This window comes from Pagrus major, chromosome 6, assembly GCF_040436345.1.
Source record: "Pagrus major chromosome 6, Pma_NU_1.0".
In the NCBI taxonomy this organism is placed as follows: domain Eukaryota; kingdom Metazoa; phylum Chordata; class Actinopteri; order Spariformes; family Sparidae; genus Pagrus; species Pagrus major.
The window spans coordinates 17200211-17223914 of record NC_133220.1 but is presented as its reverse complement, the minus strand read 5'-3'; the positions used below and the strand labels follow the sequence as shown (position 1 = coordinate 17223914).

General features: G+C 42.3%; 1 protein-coding gene across 1 annotated transcript in view; it reads right to left on the bottom strand.

The window, feature by feature from the left end:
* uba7 (ubiquitin-like modifier activating enzyme 7) overlaps positions 1-23396 on the bottom strand; it is a 36806-nt gene extending 13410 nt beyond the window's left edge. The window contains exons 1-21 of the mRNA XM_073469174.1: positions 23121-23396; positions 22864-23032; positions 21492-21626; positions 21204-21310; positions 21021-21111; positions 20582-20714; positions 20345-20442; positions 19987-20136; positions 19720-19884; positions 19433-19537; positions 19058-19138; positions 17724-17879; positions 16972-17137; positions 16648-16844; positions 15856-15920; positions 13590-13800; positions 11270-11344; positions 9574-9775; positions 9389-9480; positions 7080-7172; positions 6043-6234 (exon numbers count right to left, since the gene is read on the bottom strand). Of these exons, the coding sequence (XP_073325275.1) occupies positions 6043-6234; positions 7080-7172; positions 9389-9480; positions 9574-9775; positions 11270-11344; positions 13590-13800; positions 15856-15920; positions 16648-16844; positions 16972-17137; positions 17724-17879; positions 19058-19138; positions 19433-19537; positions 19720-19884; positions 19987-20136; positions 20345-20442; positions 20582-20714; positions 21021-21111; positions 21204-21310; positions 21492-21626; positions 22864-23032; positions 23121-23158 (2721 nt within the window). The 5' untranslated portion in view covers positions 23159-23396. The remainder of the gene's footprint in view (positions 1-6042; positions 6235-7079; positions 7173-9388; positions 9481-9573; positions 9776-11269; positions 11345-13589; positions 13801-15855; positions 15921-16647; positions 16845-16971; positions 17138-17723; positions 17880-19057; positions 19139-19432; positions 19538-19719; positions 19885-19986; positions 20137-20344; positions 20443-20581; positions 20715-21020; positions 21112-21203; positions 21311-21491; positions 21627-22863; positions 23033-23120) is intronic.
* Positions 23397-23704: the final 308 nt, after the last annotated feature.

Sequence of the window (23704 nt, the reverse complement as noted above, 5' to 3'; positions counted from 1 at the left end):
GCAGAGGACACAATCTAAGGGCGTCATGCACCACCTGTGACATTATTATTGCAGTGACACAAGCTGAGAGGTTTTGTGTGTATGTATGAGGTCACCGTTTCTGTGTGTGTTGGTAGAGAAAGGATGACAGAGAAAAAAAGGAGAGAGACATGACAGAATACCTTTACAATTCAGAGTTAATGGGCAAATTTGTAAACTCATGACATCAGGAACAGCCTGGAAACTCGAATTTAATGTTGCTAATTAGAAACCTGCAGCCCGTCTCCTGCCAGCACTGGTGCTTTAATGAGAGAATAATGAGACAGGAGGACAGAGACCTCTAATAACTTCCACATGGTGATCTCCTGAGAAGCTATGAGAAACATGGTAAAAGATAAGACTGACAATGGATTAGAGTCATCGCTGTGTATGTTGGTTTCTTGAGAAAGTAGATAAATAAGCTCCTTCCAGCAATATATGGCTCTATTTACTAACGTTAAGACATAATCATTTCCATCTGCTTTCAGGTTTATTGTGCCAAGCTACCTGATGAGACACATATCAACCTGCAGCTACCTACCAGCATGCTAACCAGCTCGCCCCAGCTCCTGTGCTAACGCTGTAAATATCAATTCTTACATACTGCACCTTTAATATATAGAGAAATCCGAAGCTTGACAGGCTTGCTGTGGGTAGTTACCATTGTGGAGCTATGATTGTATAATTTCTGTTTGGGGGAGGGGGTTTCCAAATTAGTAATTAATTCTCTTTCCTCAGTTGTGAATACTTTATTCACTACAATTTTCGAGTGGGTTGCTCCGGTAAGGTGAAAGGTCAGGGTCAGTTGTGCCTCTGAAGCAGGTTGGGACTCACTGCCTTGCTAAAGTCTAACCACAAAGCCATCCTGTCATTGTGTTTCTCAGGGAACACTGTGGCCTGTGGCTTAGACATGTATGAGATGATGAGATATCGTTGAGGATAATTTGAAAGAGCTGCTTACGGAAAAAATAAAGCCTTTGGCAGTTTCATTTGGCTAAATGTGTAGCATGGTGAGTTTATGAGCCATACCACATATGCCTCTTATAAATGGTTTGGATAGCTTTCTTTAGACTGGCTTTTATTCAAATGATCCCCTCACTCATCTGTTCTAACCGGTCAGTCTATGCAATGCTACATAAATAAACAACCTGTGCACAGACATAACTTGTTGTTGATGAGACAAATGGGAAGCTAATGATCTGTGGGGAACTAAAGAACAGCAGTAACGGGAACAATGTGACGTAAAACAACAGATGACTTAAAAAAACATAAGGTCAACCGCACAATAACACCAACAACAAAAAGACCTGGAAAAACAACAGAAGGCACAAGCCGCCTATGTTGATCACAGATTACTCATTATCCCGTGAGCACTATTCATGTCTGCGGCTTGAGTTACAAACTGCACAATGCAGCTCCATGCCGGAGCTCCCGCAGGAGTACTGAGGGCTGTGGATCATGTTCACCCCTCTTTCTTTGCTGGCACAGTCCGAGGAGGCCAACACAGATTTAACCACATGTGAAGTAAATCTCCCCCTTTGTTGTTTGCTTTCCTTCTTTAAGCCAGTCCCTGTTATTTGTGTGACAGATGTGCGACCATCAATTATATACATGTAAGTGCTCAAATCACAAATCAAGTAGCTGCAGGTTTTATAACAACTACAACCACCCTGGAGTGACTGACTACTCAGCAAATGTGCAAACATCATTGTCTCTTCCTGATTTCTCAATGCATGTTAAGATATCAAGTTATTCGCAGAGCAAGTTGTGAATGAAAAGTTATTAGAAACAGAGGCTGGAGCAGATGAATGCAGATGAGCCCTGCCTCCTCCAGCAGGATCACGTAGTGCTCACTGGGAAATCTGGTTTCAATACATAGCTTCCTGTGAAGGCAGGAAACAGTCGTCATTTCTGCAGGCAATTAACAAAGAAGCAGTGTGAGCATTGACCTCGGAGCGGCTTCCTTGAGATCAGGAGCCTTGCCTCCAACACTGCTAATTCAATTAGAGACCGAAAGGGCAAGCCGGAGAAGAGGGGCACCAGGGAAGCGTGAAAGGGCACCAAGTTAAGACCAGGGTGTGGAGGATGTGTGCAGAGACATGGAAGAGGGAGTATTTTCATGGCATACAACCAGCAGGCAGCCCAGCAGACAAGCAAAGACAGCATACACTGGTACAGACAGTTAGGCAAGCTGCAGGAGGGGCTGAGGATGGAGCTATGTAATACCCAGCTGAGACACGTCCTCCTCTGTCTTGGCCTCGGGTGATGTTTCTCTGTGTTTTACTGAGGCTGCAGCTCAGTTACAGCTGCAGGAGCATAGCACTCATTCATCTTTGCTGCTGTTGAAATATACTTTAATGTCTTGTAATGTTTTGTTTTCTGCAAAAACAAGGCCTGCACTGTCTGTGAGATGAGGTAAACCTACTGCCTCTTTTTAGCTGGGTACTGTGATGTACAACTTGTGACAAAGAGTGCTGTCCACATGCAGATAGCGAAAAACAAGCTAAAAACCCTGACGAATTATCATGTGATAAAGTTGATATGGCTAATGTGCTTAACATAACATTGGCTAAATGCTCAAATATGCTCATCCACTAGTCACTAACTTTGTCTGCCCATTCTCACCACAAAAACTATTTCCGCAAGCAGCTTATTTAGCGCCACAGGAATGAACGTCCCAAACTTGATGAGATTTTTGAATGGGCTTTGGTTTAAATGCCTGAAATGAAGTCTGTGGTTAACACAAGCTCAAGAGATTTTCATGTTTTGTTGTGTGACATTAAAAACATCAGTTTAGACCCCAAGTTTGAATTATAGAGCGTTCACAGGTCTTAAAAAAGGCGGTCGCTAACAAGTGGCTAAATGAGACTACAGAGGTTGTCGGGGACATTAAATGTCATTACACGGAGACTCATCTACTCCCGTTAGTCCCTTGACCGAAACAGGTATTTATGTGCTGTACAACCAAAACAATTAACTAAGAGACGCTAAAAGGCTAAGTTAAGGTTACACTTTATCATTTGTCTCATATATAAAAATATTGATTAGTGCAGCTTTAATTAGTAGGAAACTTACATTGTTGATGTCCTTTGGCAGTCGTGTCTAATTTCAGTGAGGAATTGTAATTATGCGAATGTCTGTCATGCTGTATTTTACAATTATCTTATATGAGCTGGAAAGTTTCCGTGTTAGCGTTTCAGTAAATCTTTTGACAAATGACAATTAAGGTGCTGACAGTGAAGAAAGCCCTGCAATGGCAACAACATCTGGGCCAAGTAAAAACAAGCTTTTCATGGACACATCATGACGTCTATATACAGATTCTGAGCAAACATTCCCAACCATTTGAGAGATTTTCATCTCTGTGAACTTGCCAGATTTGCTACTCCTTTAATGGCCTGTGCCTTGGCCCCCCAGCTGAAAAACATAAACACAAGGAGGAAAACGATACTAAAGAATCGCAGTGTTGAGCAGACAAGGACAGCCTCCCGTTTGTTTACATATTTCTGCCTCTATACAGAGGATCGCAGCAGCGGGGGGAAGGCCAGGGGAACTTCCTATTTTGGGAAACAGCTGCTTTAAAACACCGATCTCTGGAAAAGGGTTCGCATGGTGCTCAATCTACTTCAGTTAAAGAGTCTGTGATTAAAACAGTTCTGTGGGGACTGAAGTCTTCAATCACAACAAATATTTGTGATAGAGCTGCGATAATGCAGGTTTCATTACGGTGACTGCAAAACATCTGGCAGCGCTGTGATGTAGTGGTGAAAATACAGTGCACTGGGTGGGCCACCAGTACTACCAGTGAGATGTGAGTAATGTCACTTGATATTAATGAACTGAGACTGATCTCATAAGGGGAGAGGTCTAAGTCATTGCAAAAGTAAGCTGAGCTCTTGATACTGCATGTCTGATCAGTGATATTTAACAGCTGCACGTCTGCAGTTGCTTCAAAGGCTGCTAAACAAAACCTTCTCTAATCTTAGAAAGATTAGGGAGATAATAGCTTATTAATAGCTACGTTGCTTTGATTTCTGCCGTCACTGCCGAGGGCTAATTTCTATTTTTAATTATTTCTATTTACATACTTCTTTCCATTTACATGTCTCTATAAAGTACAGAAAAATTACATTATAGGGCTTTAAAAATGTTTTAAGAATCATAAGCAAGGCTTCTTTATAAGTTTTACTTCTATATTACAATATCCCATCATGTGATGAAATAATATCTACAACTCAAGTCAGACGCAGGAAACCTTTGGATTATCAGGAAATATGCGCATTGTAATGCACGTTGTGTGGAAATGTTAAGCACATAATCGACAACTGCAGAGAACCTGGACTTTTGGTACTTGATTGGAATATGATTGTATGCACACATATTGAATGTTACAATAACGCACAACATACATTGCGAGCAATCATATAAACTGCAAGAATCGACGCAGCCATTTGATCCTTAACTTTGTCTCATCGTTTTCTTGCTACGTGTTTCAAAATGAAACTTCATACACAACACATAAAAAGGGGAATATATTTGAGAAGCTGGACTGATTTTTCTAGAGGGTATCATGGCCACATTTAAGCTAATCATGAAGACTAAAGACATAAATGTTTTCTTTGGCAGACATTAGAGCATCTCCCACTCAGATGGCTGAAGGTTTGGCAGCCAACCATCTTTCTCTCTCTCTCCCTCTCTCTCTCAATGTTACCATGTGTATTCCTCATTAACAAGAGCCTTGAAATAATCAGCTCTCTAAGATTTGTCTCTAACCCTTGAAATGCTGACCCTGAGCCTTTTTCCTCTGGTTGTGTCCCGTCTCTGCTCTGTCTCCTCTGCTGAAAAGAGCCATGTTTAAAATCTGATGCTGCAACTCGTTAAGCATGGGGTCTGGAAACACTAACGTGTGCCCATCCCTCTGGCTAAATGATTCAACACTTGAATTTAAAACCTCTGGTTGGGATGATGTCAGGTACAGTCTGTGTGACTGCTTCCAACGTTCCAGGCTGCTTGAGCAATGTTGTGCGTCGGCCAAAATACAGAAACGATTCAAGTATGTGGAAACAATTTGACAAAGTTTACAGACAACAACTGTGAGAACACCGGCTCTTTGTATGTAAGGAAAAGGGCATGCCTGGAACTTCAGGACTGCGCAGAAAGTCACAGCTGCCCCTGTCATCACAGCAGCCTTTAATGCAGCTGCAGCATTTCTGCCTGTAACCAAAGCTGAAACCAGACCTACACTGTCTCAGAGCTCCCAGTCAGTTCACCCTCACGTCCCACAGGACACTGTTACCCCACTCGCCGACCCCCAGTAACCCCTATGTGTCAGGGGTTCAATGCTCTGAGTGAGAACCCTGGCGAGGGCAGCTCCAATATCTGATCCGGCCCCAGAGGTGAGATATTGAGGGAAAAGCAGTCGGGCCAGTGAGGGGGCAGCGAAGTGATTTGACTTGATATCCTGTCAGACTTAACCCAAAATGTGACCCTGAGAGTTGCTTGGCTTTTGAATCTGGCTGGTAGCCATTTTGTGTTTGTGTTTTAAAGCTTGGCTGATGCAGCATAAAGAACTTCATATGACCTCACAAACCCAGTATAACCTCAAACGTTCAGGTGGATTTGATCATAAAAGGACTGAAGAGAAAAAAGCTCCTGTCCTTTTGCTTTGAATTACAGTTGCCTCAAATTCACTTAATTTGTGCAAACACAGAAGCAGACAAGGGCGTGTTTGTGCTTTAGCTGCCCTAAAATGCCCTGAGGATTATACTGAGCTAGCTAAAGACTTGGCTTATATGCAGGAGATTGACAGTTAGCAGTGGTCTCTTACTCTGAGAGCACTCCTTCACGACTTAATGTTCTCCAACCAAAGAGGAAGGACGTGAATCTACAAAGGACCCAGCAGATTTATCCCCAAAGTAGACAGGCTTAAATTATAAATGTGTATACAGTAAGAGTCTGTCAGGCTGTATAAACTCGGGTCCTAAATGTGACTGAGTGCTGCGGGTGCATAGAGGTGTAACTCACTTCGAAGGACTGGGGACGGCGCGGCTGGGCCCACACAAAATACTGAACGGACAGCATGAAGTAAGATGTACGGTAAGAGCTGATCTTCTGGTGACCCTGAACCAGTTTATACAGCTCCAGACACATCAGGCCCGCCACTGCTGCCGTGGTGGTGGCGATGGCCGGGATGATCCGTCCAGCAATGAGCTTACTCTGTGAAGGAGGCAGAGGAGAGTCAGTAGGGTACAATCCTGCTGTTACAATATGAGCATATTAGGTTGTTTAACTAATTAAATATAAGTGAAACCTTGAAGTATATTTACACATTTTCTGTATTTAAGAACAGTTTTGAGGGGGCTGCATTACCAGTAGTGCACCACTGATTAATGCAGTGATATCATGATGCTAGCAGGCATCATTCTTCTGCATAGCGAGTTACTTTCTGCTAGTAAATTTTGCAGCAAATCCTTCCATTCTTTTAGTGGAGTATTTTTACCTTGAGGTACTTCTACTTTCATATCTGAATACTCCTTTCATCACTGCAAACTGTATTAAAAATGTAAATGAGTCACACAGAAACATGTCCTGAACCCTTATAAAGCATTTGCAGTGTAGATATATTGTACGTTGTAAAAGTAAAGTTATTCCCAAACAAGATGCAATGTGTGGAAATCTCTGAGGTCACCCTCTTTTGTCTCCCCTCGCTCAGCAGTACCCATCCCCCCCGTCCTCCATCTGTCTTGGCTGTGTGTGTCTGCAGCAGCGGCTGCTACAAGGCCTGGCTCAGGTGTCACCTCCCGGGCGACAGGTAAAGTGCTGTGATTAGTTCTGCTCCGGGGACAATAGGTGAGGAGGCTGTATCTGTGGCTTTAGGGCAGGTGTGTGCACCACAGGCTACAAAACACGCCCCCGAGGGAGGGGTAGCGGTCTGCTGCGTTTTCTCGCTTTTCTCCTAATCTATACCGCCATTCACCTCAGCTCCATCCCTCTGACTCTAATCTATATTTTTAACCCGTTGCAGGGATTTGATTCGATGATGCATATAGGAAGGTGCTGACCTGGTGCCGATCGGCTGCAGGGATGTCGTAGTTCTCAGCCCTCAGGTTGGAAGCAGCAACAATGTAGTCCATGTGGAAGTTGCTGTCGTCATCCTGTGCCAGATGTTAGGCAAACAACTCATCAGTCATTCAATATAAAGCTTGAAACACAAGAACAACATGTATCTGCATATGCATCAATGTCCATGCCATGTGGTGTGGTGTCTGCTTTCAGCTTTGAAGGCTTTGTTGTGTCGCTTAGATCCGTCTAATACATGACTCGGTCACCCCATCAGAATGCAGTTGAAATCAGATTTCTGTTGTGATCGACGTGGCCAGTGAGGTCATGCCTCTGCTACCGCGGCTCTACAAAGGCTAGGAAGGCGTCTATCACTCAGGGATGGCTTCAGGGGCTGCGAGGATGCTACGAGCCGGCAACCTGATGCATTTAAACCCTCCTACACACATTCCATCTACCCACAGCATGACCTGGGCACGTAGGGATACAAATGAAGAGCAGGGGGAGCACGGCAGTTTGGGGGATCTCATTCTTACGCCAGATGACATTCGATATGCACCTGACTTACCTCATACACCTTCACTGCTGCTTCTCCTGAGTCACTGAATGCTTTAGTAGGCTGCCTGACAGTCATCTTCTACAGCCTCTCCAAATTCCTCCAACACTCACCTCCGCAGCTACAGCAACTGAACCCTGTCTGGCCTGCTAATAGCTCTTTGTCGAGCTCGGAGAACCACGTGCCTGAAGTAAAGGTTTTGTTGCTGTGACACACCTTTTAGCCATTTGTCACCAATTCAATATCAGAGGTTTTGAAGAGGTTCATTACAACTCCATGCTCCTGACTTCCATGAAGATAAAGAAAATTGTTTGTAAAGAGGCGAGAATTTTAATTAGGTGTCTCTTTTCCCAAGGTTTCCCAGGAAACCCTGGAACTCGCTGGAGGGTCAAAAGGCCAACAGGTAAATAGGAAAGGTCAGCTACAGAGGACACGTTTCCTCACAGGGAGCACAATTTTTAATTACTCAAGATGTTATTAGAAAACATTTACCAGAATTCTGCATTTGTTTAATGCTGCTCCTCATATTTTTGCCATAGACACAAGAAATGTGTTTTTTTTGCTGATGGTCCCTCTACTGAAACGTGTAGGGGAGGATGAGACTTTTGATTTGAATAAGGAGTCTGCATTTCTTTTTCTCTTTCTCATTTCATTTCATTGTCGCTTTTGTTCAGCATCTTTTTGTGGGTTTAGGGAATGGTTTGATCTGTATCCTGTTCCATGTTTTGCTTTTATTTTTACAACAAATGATGACAAAAAAGCCCCAAAAAACAATTTAAATTGATGACAGTTCTTCAGCGAGTAGATGAACAACTGAAATCTTGAATTGGACAAAGTTTGGAGCACTGCCTAACACAAGACATCTGTTCAGAAGGACTGACCCTGCTGAATATTCCTGATAAAGCCTTTGCCAAGGTGCAGCAAAGGAAACTGTTCAATCTGGTGGAACATTTCAGAATCTGTCCTGGTTACCGACCTACTTTTACTGTGTTGCAGATAACTGATGCGTCAAGAGAATCTTCTAGTTGTATTTACAGATGTGTTTGTGGCCACATGAAGAATGCTGGAAACTGGAATTCACATCTGTTGCTGCAGTAATACGCTTTAACTAACTACAAGTTATCTAATGTGTCTTGTGATCATTTACTGTAAAGTGTAGTCTTATTCAAGTATGACTGATTGAGATGGACTTTTAAGCTTGACTCCTCTGCACCTAGTTGCAGACACTTCAAGGTGTCAACCAAGTGCTAAACCTGATTTAATGAGCAAACAGGGAGTGATTATGTGTTGAGAGGTGGTGAGGAGGGACTGTGACGGTGGCTGGACGTGGTATAGAGTGCAATCTACCTCCAGGGCTCAGTGTGTGACTTCAAAGTAGCAGCCGACACGGTTACGGACAGTATGTCCCTGTTCTGAGCGTGCGCTAACACAGCTCTCACATACGCCCATACTGTACAGAAATAAATCTGCTCCACGTGAGCCGACTGACTGAGGTGTGCTTTTTTGCTTTCTTTGCAAACAGGATGTAAGCTTCTAAAATAGATATCTAAGCCCCGAAGTGAGCCCAGAATACAAGCGAGCTCTGTTTCGTGAACGCTGATGAACAGCACAGATTCGGGTCACTGAGGACCGAAAATGAGGGGAAAAAAGACATATTCTGAAAGCAGCTATAGATTCAAGTGCAGCTCCCTGCTAACACTCAGCCGCCAGTCTGTCTGTGACTTCTGCAGAGGTCTCACTGCACGCACACCCTACCTTCTCAAAGTCGACGGGGTACATCTGCACGGCTGAGCTTTTCAGAGATGATGAGGCCAACTTTCCTTTCAGCTCCTCCAGTCGGGCTTTGTCTGGCGCGGAGACACAGAGAGAGAGTAAAGAAAAGAAACCCTGGCAGAAGGAGAGGTAATAACATAAAACATCAGCGAGTTGAAATAACTCACCTGCATCATCGCTGCCCTTTGCTTTGTCCTCCTCCATCTCTTTGTCAGTGACGTGAATCTTCACGGAGGACTTGGGAGTGAAAGACGGCACGTGGACCGACTCTAAGATTTTTCTGATAGAAGGGAAGTCTCTTGTCCCGTTGATCCCATAGATCTGCCCGTACAGATTAGCTGCTGCCATCACATACTCCATATGGGTCGTCTAAAACACAGAAAAACAAATCTTTTACATTTAATATTGTGTTTAACAGTTTTAAGTGACGTGTAAAGTGTGAAGCGGCTCTCTGGACATAGCGGTTTATGTGTTGACTCCTTCCAGCAGACCAGCCTGTGGGTGAAACTGTAGGAGGGACATTGTAAAAAAATAAAATAGGTGCAGAAAGACATTAAGGTAGTGCATTAAGGCCAAATTACTTCCCTGAACAGAACAGGTAGCTGTAACAATTGGCCCCTCTCTCTCTCTCTCTCTCTCTCTCTCTCTCTGTCAGCACACACACAAAAACACACATCTTGCAACAGTGACTGCTGCTTACCGAACTGCAACAATCCACATTTTACAACTGTTTGACTTCTCTACAATAGAGTACAACACTGCATTCAATTCACCGATAGAGCAGAAATGCAAGCAGTGCTATCGCTGCTGACTAGAGGTCACAATGTATGAATAAGACCAGCTAAGAATTAAGGGGTAGAAGAATTGTTACATAGAAAATATCTACTGCAGGTAGTGGTGGGAGGTCTGGACAAAAAATAATATCACAATCTATTTAATTGCAATCACGTTCCACGATCTAAGTTGCAAACTTTTTTCTCATTGTGCCTTTTTTTGGCACAACCTCCTCATTCACCATATTGCAAACAACAACTCACATTGCACGTTTCACCCAAGTCAGAGCCACATGAACTAATTTTGCCAATCAGCATTGCTATCTAGTACGCAATAGTTAGATTTCCCACCTCTAACTGCGGGAAAAACAGTGCTCGGATAATAGCTAAAACTTCCAGAGCAAAACAAATAGATTTCAAACCAAGATTTGGAAATTATTGTCAATACCACACATGCACAATAGTGAAATCACTTAGAACTAAGCTCTTCACTTGAGTTTTCAAGATGCGTGAAAATTGGCACTGACCCTGGCATTTGCAAATGTAGCACTGTCTGTAAAAGGTGGCAAGATAATCACTTTTCACACAGATGGAAGGGCAAAAAGAAATTGTTCAGGAGATGAAAGTCAGATGGCAGGAGATGGAATATACTGCTGACAATACAGAGAGGGTGGAAGAGGTGAGAATAACATGATTGAGAGAGAGAGAGAGAGGAAAGAAAATCTACTTTGAGAGATGTTGTCAGTTTCTCATTGCCGTCGTTACAACCTTCAATGTTACAATATTTCCAGGCTAATATCACTTCTTATGTTACTTAAAAAGAGAGTATTTAGGAATCAGCTGAGCTATCTAGCATGTGAACATGTGTGGAGAGCAGATTGTTATCTGCCTTTCATTGTCCATGTGCAGACTAAGTAGCATTCAGATCAGATAAGAATCCAGTATACGGTCACTGTGAGGAAGAGCCTCTATCAGAGAAGATAAAGAAGGAATGTGAGCGGTCATCAACAAATACTGTGGCATTTTTCAGTCATTCCTGTCCACTGTTTTTCGGGTGCATGTCAGGATTACTGGACCAGACACTACTCACATTGTTGGGGTCAAAGGTCAGCGGGTGAGGGCATCTCTTGGATCCAGACCAGAAGGGTAGACCAGTAGCAGTCACCTAAAAAAAAAGAGGAAGCGAATCCTTTTATCATATGATTTACTGCTGAGTCACTTCTACATAGATTGTTTTATAGGCCAACACAGCTCACTGTAGTTCTTCTTAACACAGCGGTGACATATATATTAATAAGTGAAAAACGTTAACACTTTATTTTTGAAGAATTGTGACAAATACGCCTTAAATCATTCACAACACACAGTGTCAATCAATGTATTACTTGATAAAACAAAGATAAAACGTTGTCCTCTCTGAAACAGCAGGAGGCCTGTCATGTTCCTGTGGCACAGCCAGACTAATATTGTTATCAGTCGTGTGTTGACAACACAATTTGTATGTCTGATAAAGGAACAAAGGGGCTGAGAGTGTTTGATGTTCCCAAATGGTCCATATGCTGTGGAAAGAGAGAGTCTCCTACTGCTGGTGGCAGTTTTCACTGCAGGGGTGCTTTCTATAGCAGCCAAAAGGCATCGACTACAATCCCCCTTTCACAATTAGGATTCAGACGGCTGAAGGGCAGAATCATGGCACCACTGATGCTTTACCCTCAAAAAGGTTCATACCACTTAGTTTAAGAATGTATATGATGTTCTTATGGCCCAAATGAGACAATCCATCCACACCATTGTACTCATAGATCGCAATGGGCTGTACTTGGGTATACTTGGATTAAGATGTATCATAGTTATGTGCGTACCTCCTATATATACTTATATACTATGACTATGAGCAGGGGAAAGAGAGACATGTGTTACTGACCAAACACTCTATAACAGTGATTACTGTTGGAGCACACAGCTATTTAACACTTGTTTTAATGAGCGCTTGTTGAATTACCACATGGCCTTGATGTGTATTTTTTTCTCTTTATGGCCACTCCAGCGATCCATTAGAATACTTTACTTTATTCTACAAAAAAGGTTAAAAACACTAAAAAAAAAAGTACAATCACGTCACGTCTTAAAATGTCTTATTCTGTCTGACCAAAAAACAACTGGTACAATTGGTATAGCTGGTATTTATAATTTCTCCTGTAGTCTTTAACTGCAGGAACTTCATTAGCAGGCAATGAACCACTCAGTGAATGGGCTTAAGGATAAATACAGCAGATGAACTGTGTGTACACACATTATTGGTTTGCATTCATAATATGAGGCCTTTAATCTTTCATGTCATTTTTAGCTACATCCATATACTGTATATGTATTAATTACACACATTGTATTCTTCTTTCTTGTGCGTTGACTTGAGCCTTGTGTGTAGGATAAACATGCTCCCATAATGTCCTTGGTTCAGATCTATTCTTCGTTCCACGTGTCAAAGTTTCAGCAACATGCTCAGTCACTTCTGTGTGGAGCCTCACACCCAGCAGAGTGGCTGTTATGTTAAAGGTGTGGTCATCTATCATGCTTGTGTACCCGTATTTGCCAGCTTGATTCGTGACTGTTAACTGACATCAGCTGCCTCATCATAGTTCCTCAGAAAGCTTGCGGTCGAAAGTGACTTTCCAAGAGGACAATGGAAACACAACTCTCTGTACGTAGGTAACTAGGGGTGAGAGAAGTATGGGGAAAAAAGAGAAGTACTGCCACAAAGTGTCTCTGTGGTGTGTTGTGATTATAAGGAAAAACACAGGTTTTATTTAAATGCTAATTATCACACGTGAGAACATTTTTATCAGTGTAAGGCATATTAATACCAAAAGCTGTGTTTTTCTCAGGGGTCACCACAGGGAATTTAGTGCCCTACTATAAATATTTAAGCAGACATGAATGGAAGAAAGAGGAATTTCTATAACCCTGCAGGGACATATAATTAGAATAGAGGCGGTCAGTTGCTAGACTGGGATCTGGGGTTAGTGAGGGTCTGTTTGGGTTGATACTGATCCTTGCCCCCCCAGGTGTGACAGCAACATGTGACATCACTCTGCCTGCATGCTTCACCAGATTACAAACCCTCAGAGGTGCTCAGAGATATTTATCAGCGGGTCAGGTTTCAGACGAGGGTAATAGTGGTGTCTGAGCCCCAGGAAAATATGCTGCATTACTCCATGAAGAGACATGTGAAAAGTGAAACATTGATTGACATTCCTTTTGTGCTAATGCCACATTGCAGCATTTAATTGATTGATATCCAAGGACCTTACAAACACAACAGTGCCCCTCTGTGTCCTTAAACATAAATTACAGCTTCACAACACTGGGCTTGAGGCAGAGTTGTTATTTTGCCCCTGCAGTGATTTTACCTCTTCAGCAGGGAAACAGTGCAGGAGCTGGCGGATGTCGTTGTTGTAGAGAGTCTCCCACTTGCAACGTGCCCAGCTCACGCAGTCGTTCCAGCTCGTCGGACGTTGTCCTCCATCATTTACGTTCTCCAGGGTGCTCCACACCCCCCCGAGGACCTCCAGGGCCTCAGCATCTCCATGTCCAAGAGTACGCTCTACAAACCCTTCATCTCTGCAGGAAACACAGCAGTAAAATTCCTTTGGTTTAATGACAGACATAATGTATACATAAGGTTATAATCAATGCGTAGTAGAAGACAAGACCGGAACAAGCGTTGACTTTCTGGAACAATTCACCAAAAAAAGAAAATCCAGTCATTATCTACTCACACCTGTGTGGATGGAAAGTCAGGTGGAGTTTCATAGTCCACAAAACATTTCTGGAGCTTCACAGCAAAACATCGCTGCAGCATTCTCCCAAACAACTGTAGATGGGGACTTATTTTAAAATGTAAAAGAACAACCTCAAAAAATACACAAAATGGCTCCGTGTAGCCCGTCCAGCGTAATTCAAGCTAAAAGCCACCCTGTCTGAAGTGAGTGCACAGGCTCTACTGCACGCCAAGGGTGTTACTAATGTCTTTTCAAATCAACTTGTGATCTCAGGGCTTCTGGAGACTTGGATTATGCAGGACGAGCTGTATGGAGTCATTTTATGTTTTTTTTTCAGTAGTTTTTTTACGTGTTAAAACAAGTCTCACTCTACTTCAGTTGTTTAAAAAAATCCTGCGATGCTGTTTTGCTGTGAAGCTCCAGAAATGTTTTGTAAATGACAAAACTTCACCCGCCTTTCCATTAGCATGAGAGTGAGAAGGCAAGATAATGACTGACTTTTAATTTTTGGGTCAATTTATCCTTTAATCTGGCCACCGCTTGAACTGTGGGAAGAGCATTTGACTGGAAAAACTTAAATACAGAAAGTCCTCCCTATTTAGTCATATTTGTGAACTATCAAGCTCAGATGGGAATGGCCAAACTTTGTAATTTAGGGTGTAGTCTTGTTAGTCAGAGGGAATTCCTTTAGCGCTTGGCTGTGGACTAATAAGATGGGGAAGGAAGTGTTTAGTCAGCTTGTAGTGTGCTGGTCAGGGCAACTTTATACCACACGCCTGGACAGTTCTTGCGACATCATCATGTGCCAGCTCACCAAGAACAGCCAAAACAAAAGGGATCTGCCTCGTCTGCGTGCAGTCACACCTAAACATGTCTAAACAGGAACGTTTTGAGTCATGGCTCTGCACAGAGCTGCATGTGTGGGAGTATAACACAACAAAATGTGACCGTTCTTTTCCATAACCTCATTAAACAAGACTTAACATTTACTGGACTGTGATATGTAGCTGAGCTGCCTCATGAAAATGTCCAGAAGGGTTTTTAATGGCTGAGCTACAAAGAGGCCTCTGAGGAAAGCAGTTATTGGAGTATTCCTAAACACATAAAGTATGTTCTTATTTCCAAACATCAGTATAATGCGAGTGGTTGTGTGAAGCAGCGAGCACCCTCTGGGCTCTAGTCCCGATTTTTGTTTCTGTTTAAAGACACAAGACGGAGTGCAAGTACTTTACAATGAGGGGGGATTATAACAAATCTTACCAAAACACACAGAGAGACATCTAAAAACATGGCTGGCTTAGGAGGGCTCCGAGGCTCAAAGCTCAGACAGAGTTTGGGCTGGAGGCTCAGTTTTGTCACTGAGGGTCTGATACATTATAATTAGGTCTCCTGACATTGTTTGAGGTGTTGTTCTTACAATAACAAACCAGAAATTCACAAATCATTCAATTCTAAGATCTCGAATATATATACATGTATTCACCTAATCTTGTTTTCTTCACTGGATGTTTATAAACCAGAAAGCCTCTAATTAGTTGAGAGACATTATCAATTATTAGTGTTCGAGCTGCTGTGAAAGACTGATTGCAGAGTACAGCCTTGGCAAGACTGACTGTTTATGTAATTTTTTACAAGGGGTTTACTGCTGAAAGCCAACCACATGTTTTCCTGTTTATAAAACAAAATAATGAGCTCGAAGCACTTCATTAGCTTTTGTAGGTTTGCTGGAATGCTTTGTAAGAGAGCAGACGTGTCGTAAAATGAGAATGTAGTGGTTATTAAGTGCCTGCAGACTGGCAGCGGATTGGTAAATGTAATTTCTCAAGTTGGTCGGAGGCAACACTTGTTGTGGCAGAAGGGTAAATCACATGAGGACGGCGCCATGTTGTCTTACCTCAGGAAGAGATTGGTGTTTTCAGGTGTTTGTTTGAACTGTCCTTCAAAGTGGTCTCTGGCCCACTAAAAGAAATGTGATCAGTGCAAAGAAAGCTCAGTTAAAATGTAGGTTTTGTATTAATAACACAATCGATTAAAAAAATGTTGGACATCAATGTTAGTGTGGCAGAAATGTCTGCTGAAGTTAGCATGCTAACTAGCTAGCCCAAGCATGGCCTTTTTCAAATTACCACTCCGAGCTCCCGGTCCAGGCCGCTAGTTGCACGGCTAACTAAGCTAGCTAGCTAACAGCAGCCACAGTTAGCAGCTACAGTTAGCAGATTTCTCTGGTTATATGCTGCCCCCTATTTGTATGAATTCAACGGGTGGCCAATTCTTACATATTGCACCTTTAAGGCTGATTTCCGATAACACTGGTGATCCCTTAACTTCTCATTTAGCCTATTAAAACTACAGCTTTATGACCAAAGACCTACAACAGCATTTCCATCATCCCGATCCCCCTTAGGGTTACGATTAACAATTGGTCAACTGTTTGCACCTTACCTACGCACATGCGTAGAACAGATTGGGCGGCCAGTACGGATCACGTCCTGACAAACCCTCAGCTAGACTTTGATTTGCTTTGTGCAAACAACAAGATGGTAATCTTTCCAATTTAGATAAAAATCACAGGTCCTGTTTAAGTTTCTGGGCATCCAGTGTAGGTTTGAAGCAAAATCAGGTTAATTAATCTCTGTAACTCAAACACAAAGCTTAATTAGATCTAATTAGAAGTACATTAATGTACCTGCAGGGTGTGCTCGATGCGGTGAGGGAAGTTCTTGAGAGTGCACAGTGGAATGGCATTATTAGGAGTTGATGTGTCCTTCCCATAGGACTCTGTCAGGTGAGGCACGACCACAAGAGTATGACCCTTGCTCCCAAGAGTTCCTCCCTCCAGCATTGGCTTCTGGTGTTGAACACAGCGTCCATCCAGATACACCCCTGGGAGGCAAAAAGACACATTAAAAAATAACTTTTTGGAGCATTTGTAGTCAAATGTATTCTTCAAACACTCTGGTGTATTAACTGTGGCAATGAGAACTTGAGAAGACTAGATAAGTGTCCTCACTGGCTTCCACATTATCGAGGGCTGCAGCCACTCCATCGAGGCCCATGAAGAACTTGTAATCGTACACTCCTTCACTTTCAGGGTCCAGACGATTCTGGTGAGCCGTGATGTTCATCCGTGGGTTCATCTCTCGCACTGCTTTAGCAGCAATGTCCGATTTTGGTTTCTGTTAATGGACAAGTGAGCAAATGGGTGGCAATCAGACCAGGTGGTTATGACAGGAGAGATGGAGGGAGAATTACAGAAAATGTTTTTTTATACAAAATCAATATCCAGATTTGTTAGTTTGTCTTTTCTATGAAACTAGACGCCTAAAGTGAACATCCTAGGTCTTTAATAATTCATACTGTACTGTCAGTATACTTTATTCTGAGCGTCTCACTGCTCTTCTATTATTAACAGTAGCATCAGCACATTTCTCGCCAGAATTTCAGAACAGTTGAAGATTTTGTGTCAACATACCCTCCAACTGCTCTCAGCTATGTGTTACATAAGTTGTTTAGACACTGGTGGTTGTTTACTCAGACATGAGAGATCAACTGTCTGATATACTCCTAAAGTAAACTGCACAACAAATGATGGCAGGCATGTGTAATCTGACACAAGCTACCTCACAATACCTTCACCCCTGGCCTGCCCCATTAGTAGAGCCCTCTGACCCTTCCACTTAACCAGGTCAAACAAGAACCAGTGATCTACGATGGCACGTGAGGTTCTTCACCTTCTGGAGGAGATAATGTGTGTTTTCTCACCCCGATATCCTGAGACCTGAACAGGAACTGTCGGTTCAAGTTGGATTTTTCGATGAAGTCCATGTCTGTTACGGTGATGTGTCCGTCCTCTCCAGCACCGAGCCCAATGAGGGCAAAGTTTTTAAGGAGCTCACAGCCAATAGCACCAGCTCCAACCTTGATGAATGACAAGACAGACTGTGTCACACTTAATGTATACAGTGGTGGAATGTGACTAAGTACATCTACTCAAGCACTTCACTTAATTTTGAGCATTTTAGGCTATTTTTCACCTCTAGTCTGCTACATTTCAGAGGCAAATGCCTTTTGATCCACTACATTTGTCTGACTGGTTTAGTTACTAGTTACAGATTAAAATGATTGATACTACATACAAATCAGATGATAAATGATTATGTATTACTATAAATAGCTCCACCTTTACCAGCTGCAACATTAATTTAAGAATGTTCAAAAAATTTCGAACTAAAATGATTAACAGAATTATAATAAATAGCAGTTTTGACATCATGATGTCTGTACATGGTGCTGCAGAGATGTCTATTTCTTTAGAATGCTAACCAGCTAGCTAGCTAACCCATTCTTGTGCTAACGGTGTAACGACTAATATTCCCCTGGTCTGCAAGCTCCCAATCAAACCTGTTAGCTGCACAACTAATTGAGCTAACTAGCTAAGGACAGCTACTGTTAGCAGCAGTTAGCAGTTAAACTGTTGATAAGCTGCCCTTCATTAATTTTGAGTATGAATTTGACAGGGGGGCAGTTCTTCTCATTGCAGCGTTAAAGCATCAATAGTCATAATCCAATTATATAACATACATTATTCTTAAAAATGGGCCATTCTGCATAATGAGCACTTTAACTTTTGGTAAATAAAATTTTTTTAAAAAGTCAGCTAATGCAATGCAAATTAATGTCATCAAATAAGGGCCATGTATCACAGATATAAAATACATCATTTGTTTTTAACAATGTAGCAGAAGATGATTCATCTGTTGTAGCACATGACTTGTTTTGCTTCCTGACACATTGCAGGCAGTGGTGAAGCAAACGCATGCTCGCACTCTCTCTCTCTCTTAAACACACATTCAGCCAGTAAACAACGGTAAAAATAACATTTTCAAAGGAAACAGAGAAAGGGCTTGGCACCGCTGAGCAGTCCCTGCACACCAAGAGGTCAACACTGGCAGGAAATGCCACCTGAATCACAGCCATTTCCTGCATGTGCCATCATCAACACCAGGCAGGCAGGATTAAAGAAGAGAACAGATGGAGCGCCTGCATTTCAGTGCCGAGTGTGCCCCCTGCTGGACAAACACTGAACCTGCCCTCACCAGGAAATACTTCTGCCTCTCGAGCTTCTCCTGGAAGGCCGACCCGAACACAGCGATCTGTCCATCGTACCTCGTGCCTTTCTGTCAGAGAGGAAAACAAAAATGTTGAGTTTACAGTCAAACTTTGATTGCATACTGATAAAGTATGTGAATTATTTAAGGTATACTTCCCAAAAAACAATGTACTCATTTAAAAATAAATCCCACTCAATCATCATTTATGAGCCACTGGACGTCTCTTATCTTTATTCTACCGTGCTCAAGACGTTTCTAAGACTGAGACTCAAAAATCAACAATCTTTCTCTAGAATAGTTTAATGCACCTGGTGTGTTCAATCATAATATGCCTTTAAACGGAATAATCTGTTAACATACTGCTGAAAAGTCGCCCTCTTCCAGTCGGTCCTCCTCTTCAGGGAGGCACTCCAGTGCATCAAAATATAGCCACTGCTGAAGAGGCGTGAATTTCCGACTACATGCCTGCAGAAACGTTATAGAGTGCACAGAGCAGAATACAGTCAGCTGTATCACCAGCTCCACCATGCAGTAAGTGCTAAGTTATGTATAATTAATATACACAATGTAACAATAGTGGTGTTATACACCATCACAAACTGAAAGATGAATGAGGACTGATGAAGCGACACAGGCATCCACCTCACCTTAATAACTTCCTGAGCAGCGAGGCCTCCGATGAAAGCATTCATAGGAGCCAAGTCACCTCGAGCCGTGTAGGCCAGGTTCCTGACAGCAGCTTCATCCAGCTCTTCCAGCTGTGCGACTGCATTCAGCTTTCGCACCATGTCAAGCAGGGTATCTGCATCTGGCTGGAAGGGAAGGGAAAGGGTTTTATTTCATCTACTTACTGGACAACTTGTTTCGTGAAATGAATTGAATGTTGGCTGTGGTATCCTGTAACCTTCACTGACCTGAGACCGAGTACGAGGGAGTCGCTGTTCTTGCTTCACAAAGCTGTGGAGGGCTTGGAAAGCCAAGTGCAGGGTCTTGTGCCTCGGTATCTTCCCAAAATCATTCATCGTCAGCAGCTCCAAGTCCAACAGAGCCTCACTCAATGGTTTCTGCAATTTATATCGTAGTCATCTTATTGAGACATATTTGTGTGTGTTCATGGGAGTTGCTGTCTTCATTATCAAACAACCACCATTGCAGATGAAAATCTATCTGATGTGACCTCAGGGATGAGCTTTTAAAGTTTTAATGATGTTAAGTATAGTCACGAAATGTTGCATATTATATATTTAAGATCAAACAAATGCATATACTTACAAAATTTAGCTTGAAGGGCTGTTTAACCTCAGTCACTATTCCACCCCGCTCATACTCAGAAAAGGCTGAAGTGTCACAAATGCTGAAGGAGTGCGGGCCTGGTGATAGACGAGACAAATGACATATAGGGCTGGAAATGTTGAGTGGCATGCAGAGGGGTGGAGCGTAGCTGTGTGTAGGAACATCAGCTGAGGAAAGAAAGTGAAACAAAGTGATCACAGCGAAAGTGAAACTAACCTCGGAATTTGATCTCCACAGGGTCCATGCTGTTCAGCTCCGTCATGCCTTGGACTTCAGTGAAGGAAACTTTGACACCATCTGAAAATCCGTGACTCCGATCATCCATGCAGAGCACCACTCCAGGGTCATCCTAAGATAAAGTCCGGTTGACAACCTTCAAATTTGATTTAAATATTCTAGAAATGTTCAACCGAGCGCCTAGAAAACCTGTACACGACATTTGGATTGGGAATTATCTAAAGATTAATCAGACGGTCCTTCTACGCTGAGTTTTTAATTGCTCTTCTTGTGCATATTCTACATTCCAGGTTAAGTGGCATATTTACGTTGCCCGTTTGAATGTTACCCAACAGGATGAGCAGGTGTTGATGCAGATTACTGGATGTGGTTGAGACACTTCTGCTTCTGGTAACATACAACAAAAAAAAGGTGTTACCTTAGTGATTCTTTGTATTATCGCGGATGCAGGCGTCTCTCCATCACGGTCCAAGACCTCAAACTCCTCCCCAAAGTCACAGAACAACTGACTGCAAATGAACCACAAGGTTTTCACTTCTTTCTTCTTTCCGTGCATGATTTAATGATTAATGATTTTTACATTTATTTCTTGCCCACTCACCCACAGAGTCCCTTGGTGTCTGCTACAATAAACTTGATTCCCCGTGAATGGCACAGCTCACCAAAACGCTTCTGATCATCCAGTGAGGAGTCAGTGAGGACCACCACCTGAAAAATCAAAGTTAGGAAAATTGTTACATCAGTTGGATGTTTGACACCAGAAGGCCTTGTATGACCTTTAATCAGAGTTTAAAGGCCCAGTATATAGGATTTAGAGTAAAGTAGGGGACATTTCGTGTCCATCGATAAAACTTTTGAAGTCACAGACATTTGTCGTCAAGAGTCGTACCTGGAATTTCAGAAGCAGCTCGTCGTCCAGCGGTCCGGTGTGGGCCGACACCAGCACACGTGGGTTCAAGTCAGACAGCTGCTGCAGGGAACATGTGGCTCGGTTCTGACCGAGATGAGACTCCTTCAGGAAAAACTGGTGCAAAGATAAAATCACATGTTCACCAGACAATCTCAACTCAAGGTCCACCTACAGCTTTTATTACTGTATCACATCATCTTCATCAGCAAGCTGTGTTTTCTTTTACAGCTACCAATGTATGTAACGTTGTTACTGTGATGATAAATGACAGTTAAATATTGAATCTGTGTCTATAATAACCAGATCCTGACATGTAAATGTGACATCTGTGGGAATAAAAAGCACTGATGTTTATATTTAACTGATTTTGATGAATCGTTTTTATATCCAGTGATTTTAACTGCTAATAATGACAATCATTGGGACAAAAAAATGTCTGCAAATCAAAATAAGACACTGCAATTGGCTGGCTGGCTTTTACATAGAGCAGGTCTAGACCGTACTCTTTAATTTAATTTATAGAGACCCAACATTCCCACATGAGCAAGCACTTGGCGACAGTGGCAAGGTAAAACTCGTATGTGCATACGTATCGCTGTATGTACAAGGAAGCACATTGAAGAACATATGTATATATGTTTATGGCTGTAAACACTCATAAAAACATTAGAAAAATACATAAGTCGGTTTGGTGCCTACCTGTATACTAAACATACAAGGAGTAGTTAACGTTTCTTATCATCAGAGAACGTTACATATGTTGTTTTTGGTACCTATCTGTTTCCCAAATATATTCGTACGTGTGTGAATGTGTAAATGAGAGGCATTAACTTATAGCACTTTGCAGAAGCATATGTCTGTGTATATGTCTATGGGTGTGAGGAGGAAGCAGTAAGGTGAGAGTGAAAGTAAACTGACTTCCTGTGAAAAAGCTTATTACAATTACCAACATACTCAAATCATACTCATCTCATTGTTCCACATGTAAAACCAAAGTTATTAACCTTTATGATGACGGATATATCACATTTTATTACATTTATTATTTTATTACTCATGCAGCTGAAGAAAGAGTCATCAAAGTAAGTAAAAGTAAATCATTTCTGCTTTTTTATGACATAATACTGTTTTATTATTGCCATGATATCATCACAAACATTTAAATGGAGAAGCAATAGTAAATGTCCCTTTAACAGGGTGGTTATACCTGCTCTAACAGGAAGTGGTTACTTTAAACCTTGTCTGAGGGTTACATCTGACAGTAAAACTCCTAAAATATGTATTTATCTATGTATTTATTTATTTTTTTGTGTGTTTGTTTGTTTGTTTGACACTACAGGGTCAGTCGTACCTGGGAGGACAGGTCGGCCCACACAGCCTGTCCTTCATCCTGGACGGTGACAGACTTCACTCCGGACAGAATCACATTTTTGGCAATTTCTGCTCCGAGACCACGCATACCTGCGATCAGGACGTCGGCTCTGCCCATCCGGTGCATCGCGTCATGACCCAGAACATACCTGTGCACGAGGAAAGAACAAGTGGATCTGTGGCACAGACTGTACTGTACAGTTAAAACGATCCCTGATCAGTGTGTGGAGGACTCACAGCTGTCTGGAGTAGAATCCTTCATCTATGTCCGACATGTTGCTCGTGCAGCTGACAGTGTCCAGTGTGAGGGAACTAGTTTGAACCGAGGGAACAGCTGGACTGACACCTTCGTACAACAAGAGAACAGGTCGAACAAAGAAGAGAAAGTAAAGCCGGTGGAGCAGTTTGATGAGATGACAGTTTTCAAAGAAACCATTTCGGTTTCGTTTCGGAGAATTCTTTGCATGGTTGTCTTTTGTTCCGATACTTCCTGGCCCGGCCACCAGAGGGCGACACAGGACTCTTTAACGAGCTGTAACCATGTCTCCAACCCTAAAACAAAAGTACTTTTTCTACGTGGTATTTTACAACCCCCTCTTGAAGTTGCTCTGGTGGATGAAGTTAGATTTTGTTTAATGTCTAAATCACAATCAATGTTGGCTTTATGTTCTGTCAAGTCCCTCTTGGCTCCAACATATGCTCAGCTCACTGTTACTTCACTTGATCTCACAGTGCAGAATGATAAATGCTATGTTTGACACCACCAAACAGTTCATACATTTGCATTAACATTCCTTAATTGACTTTTCAGTTTGAACTAA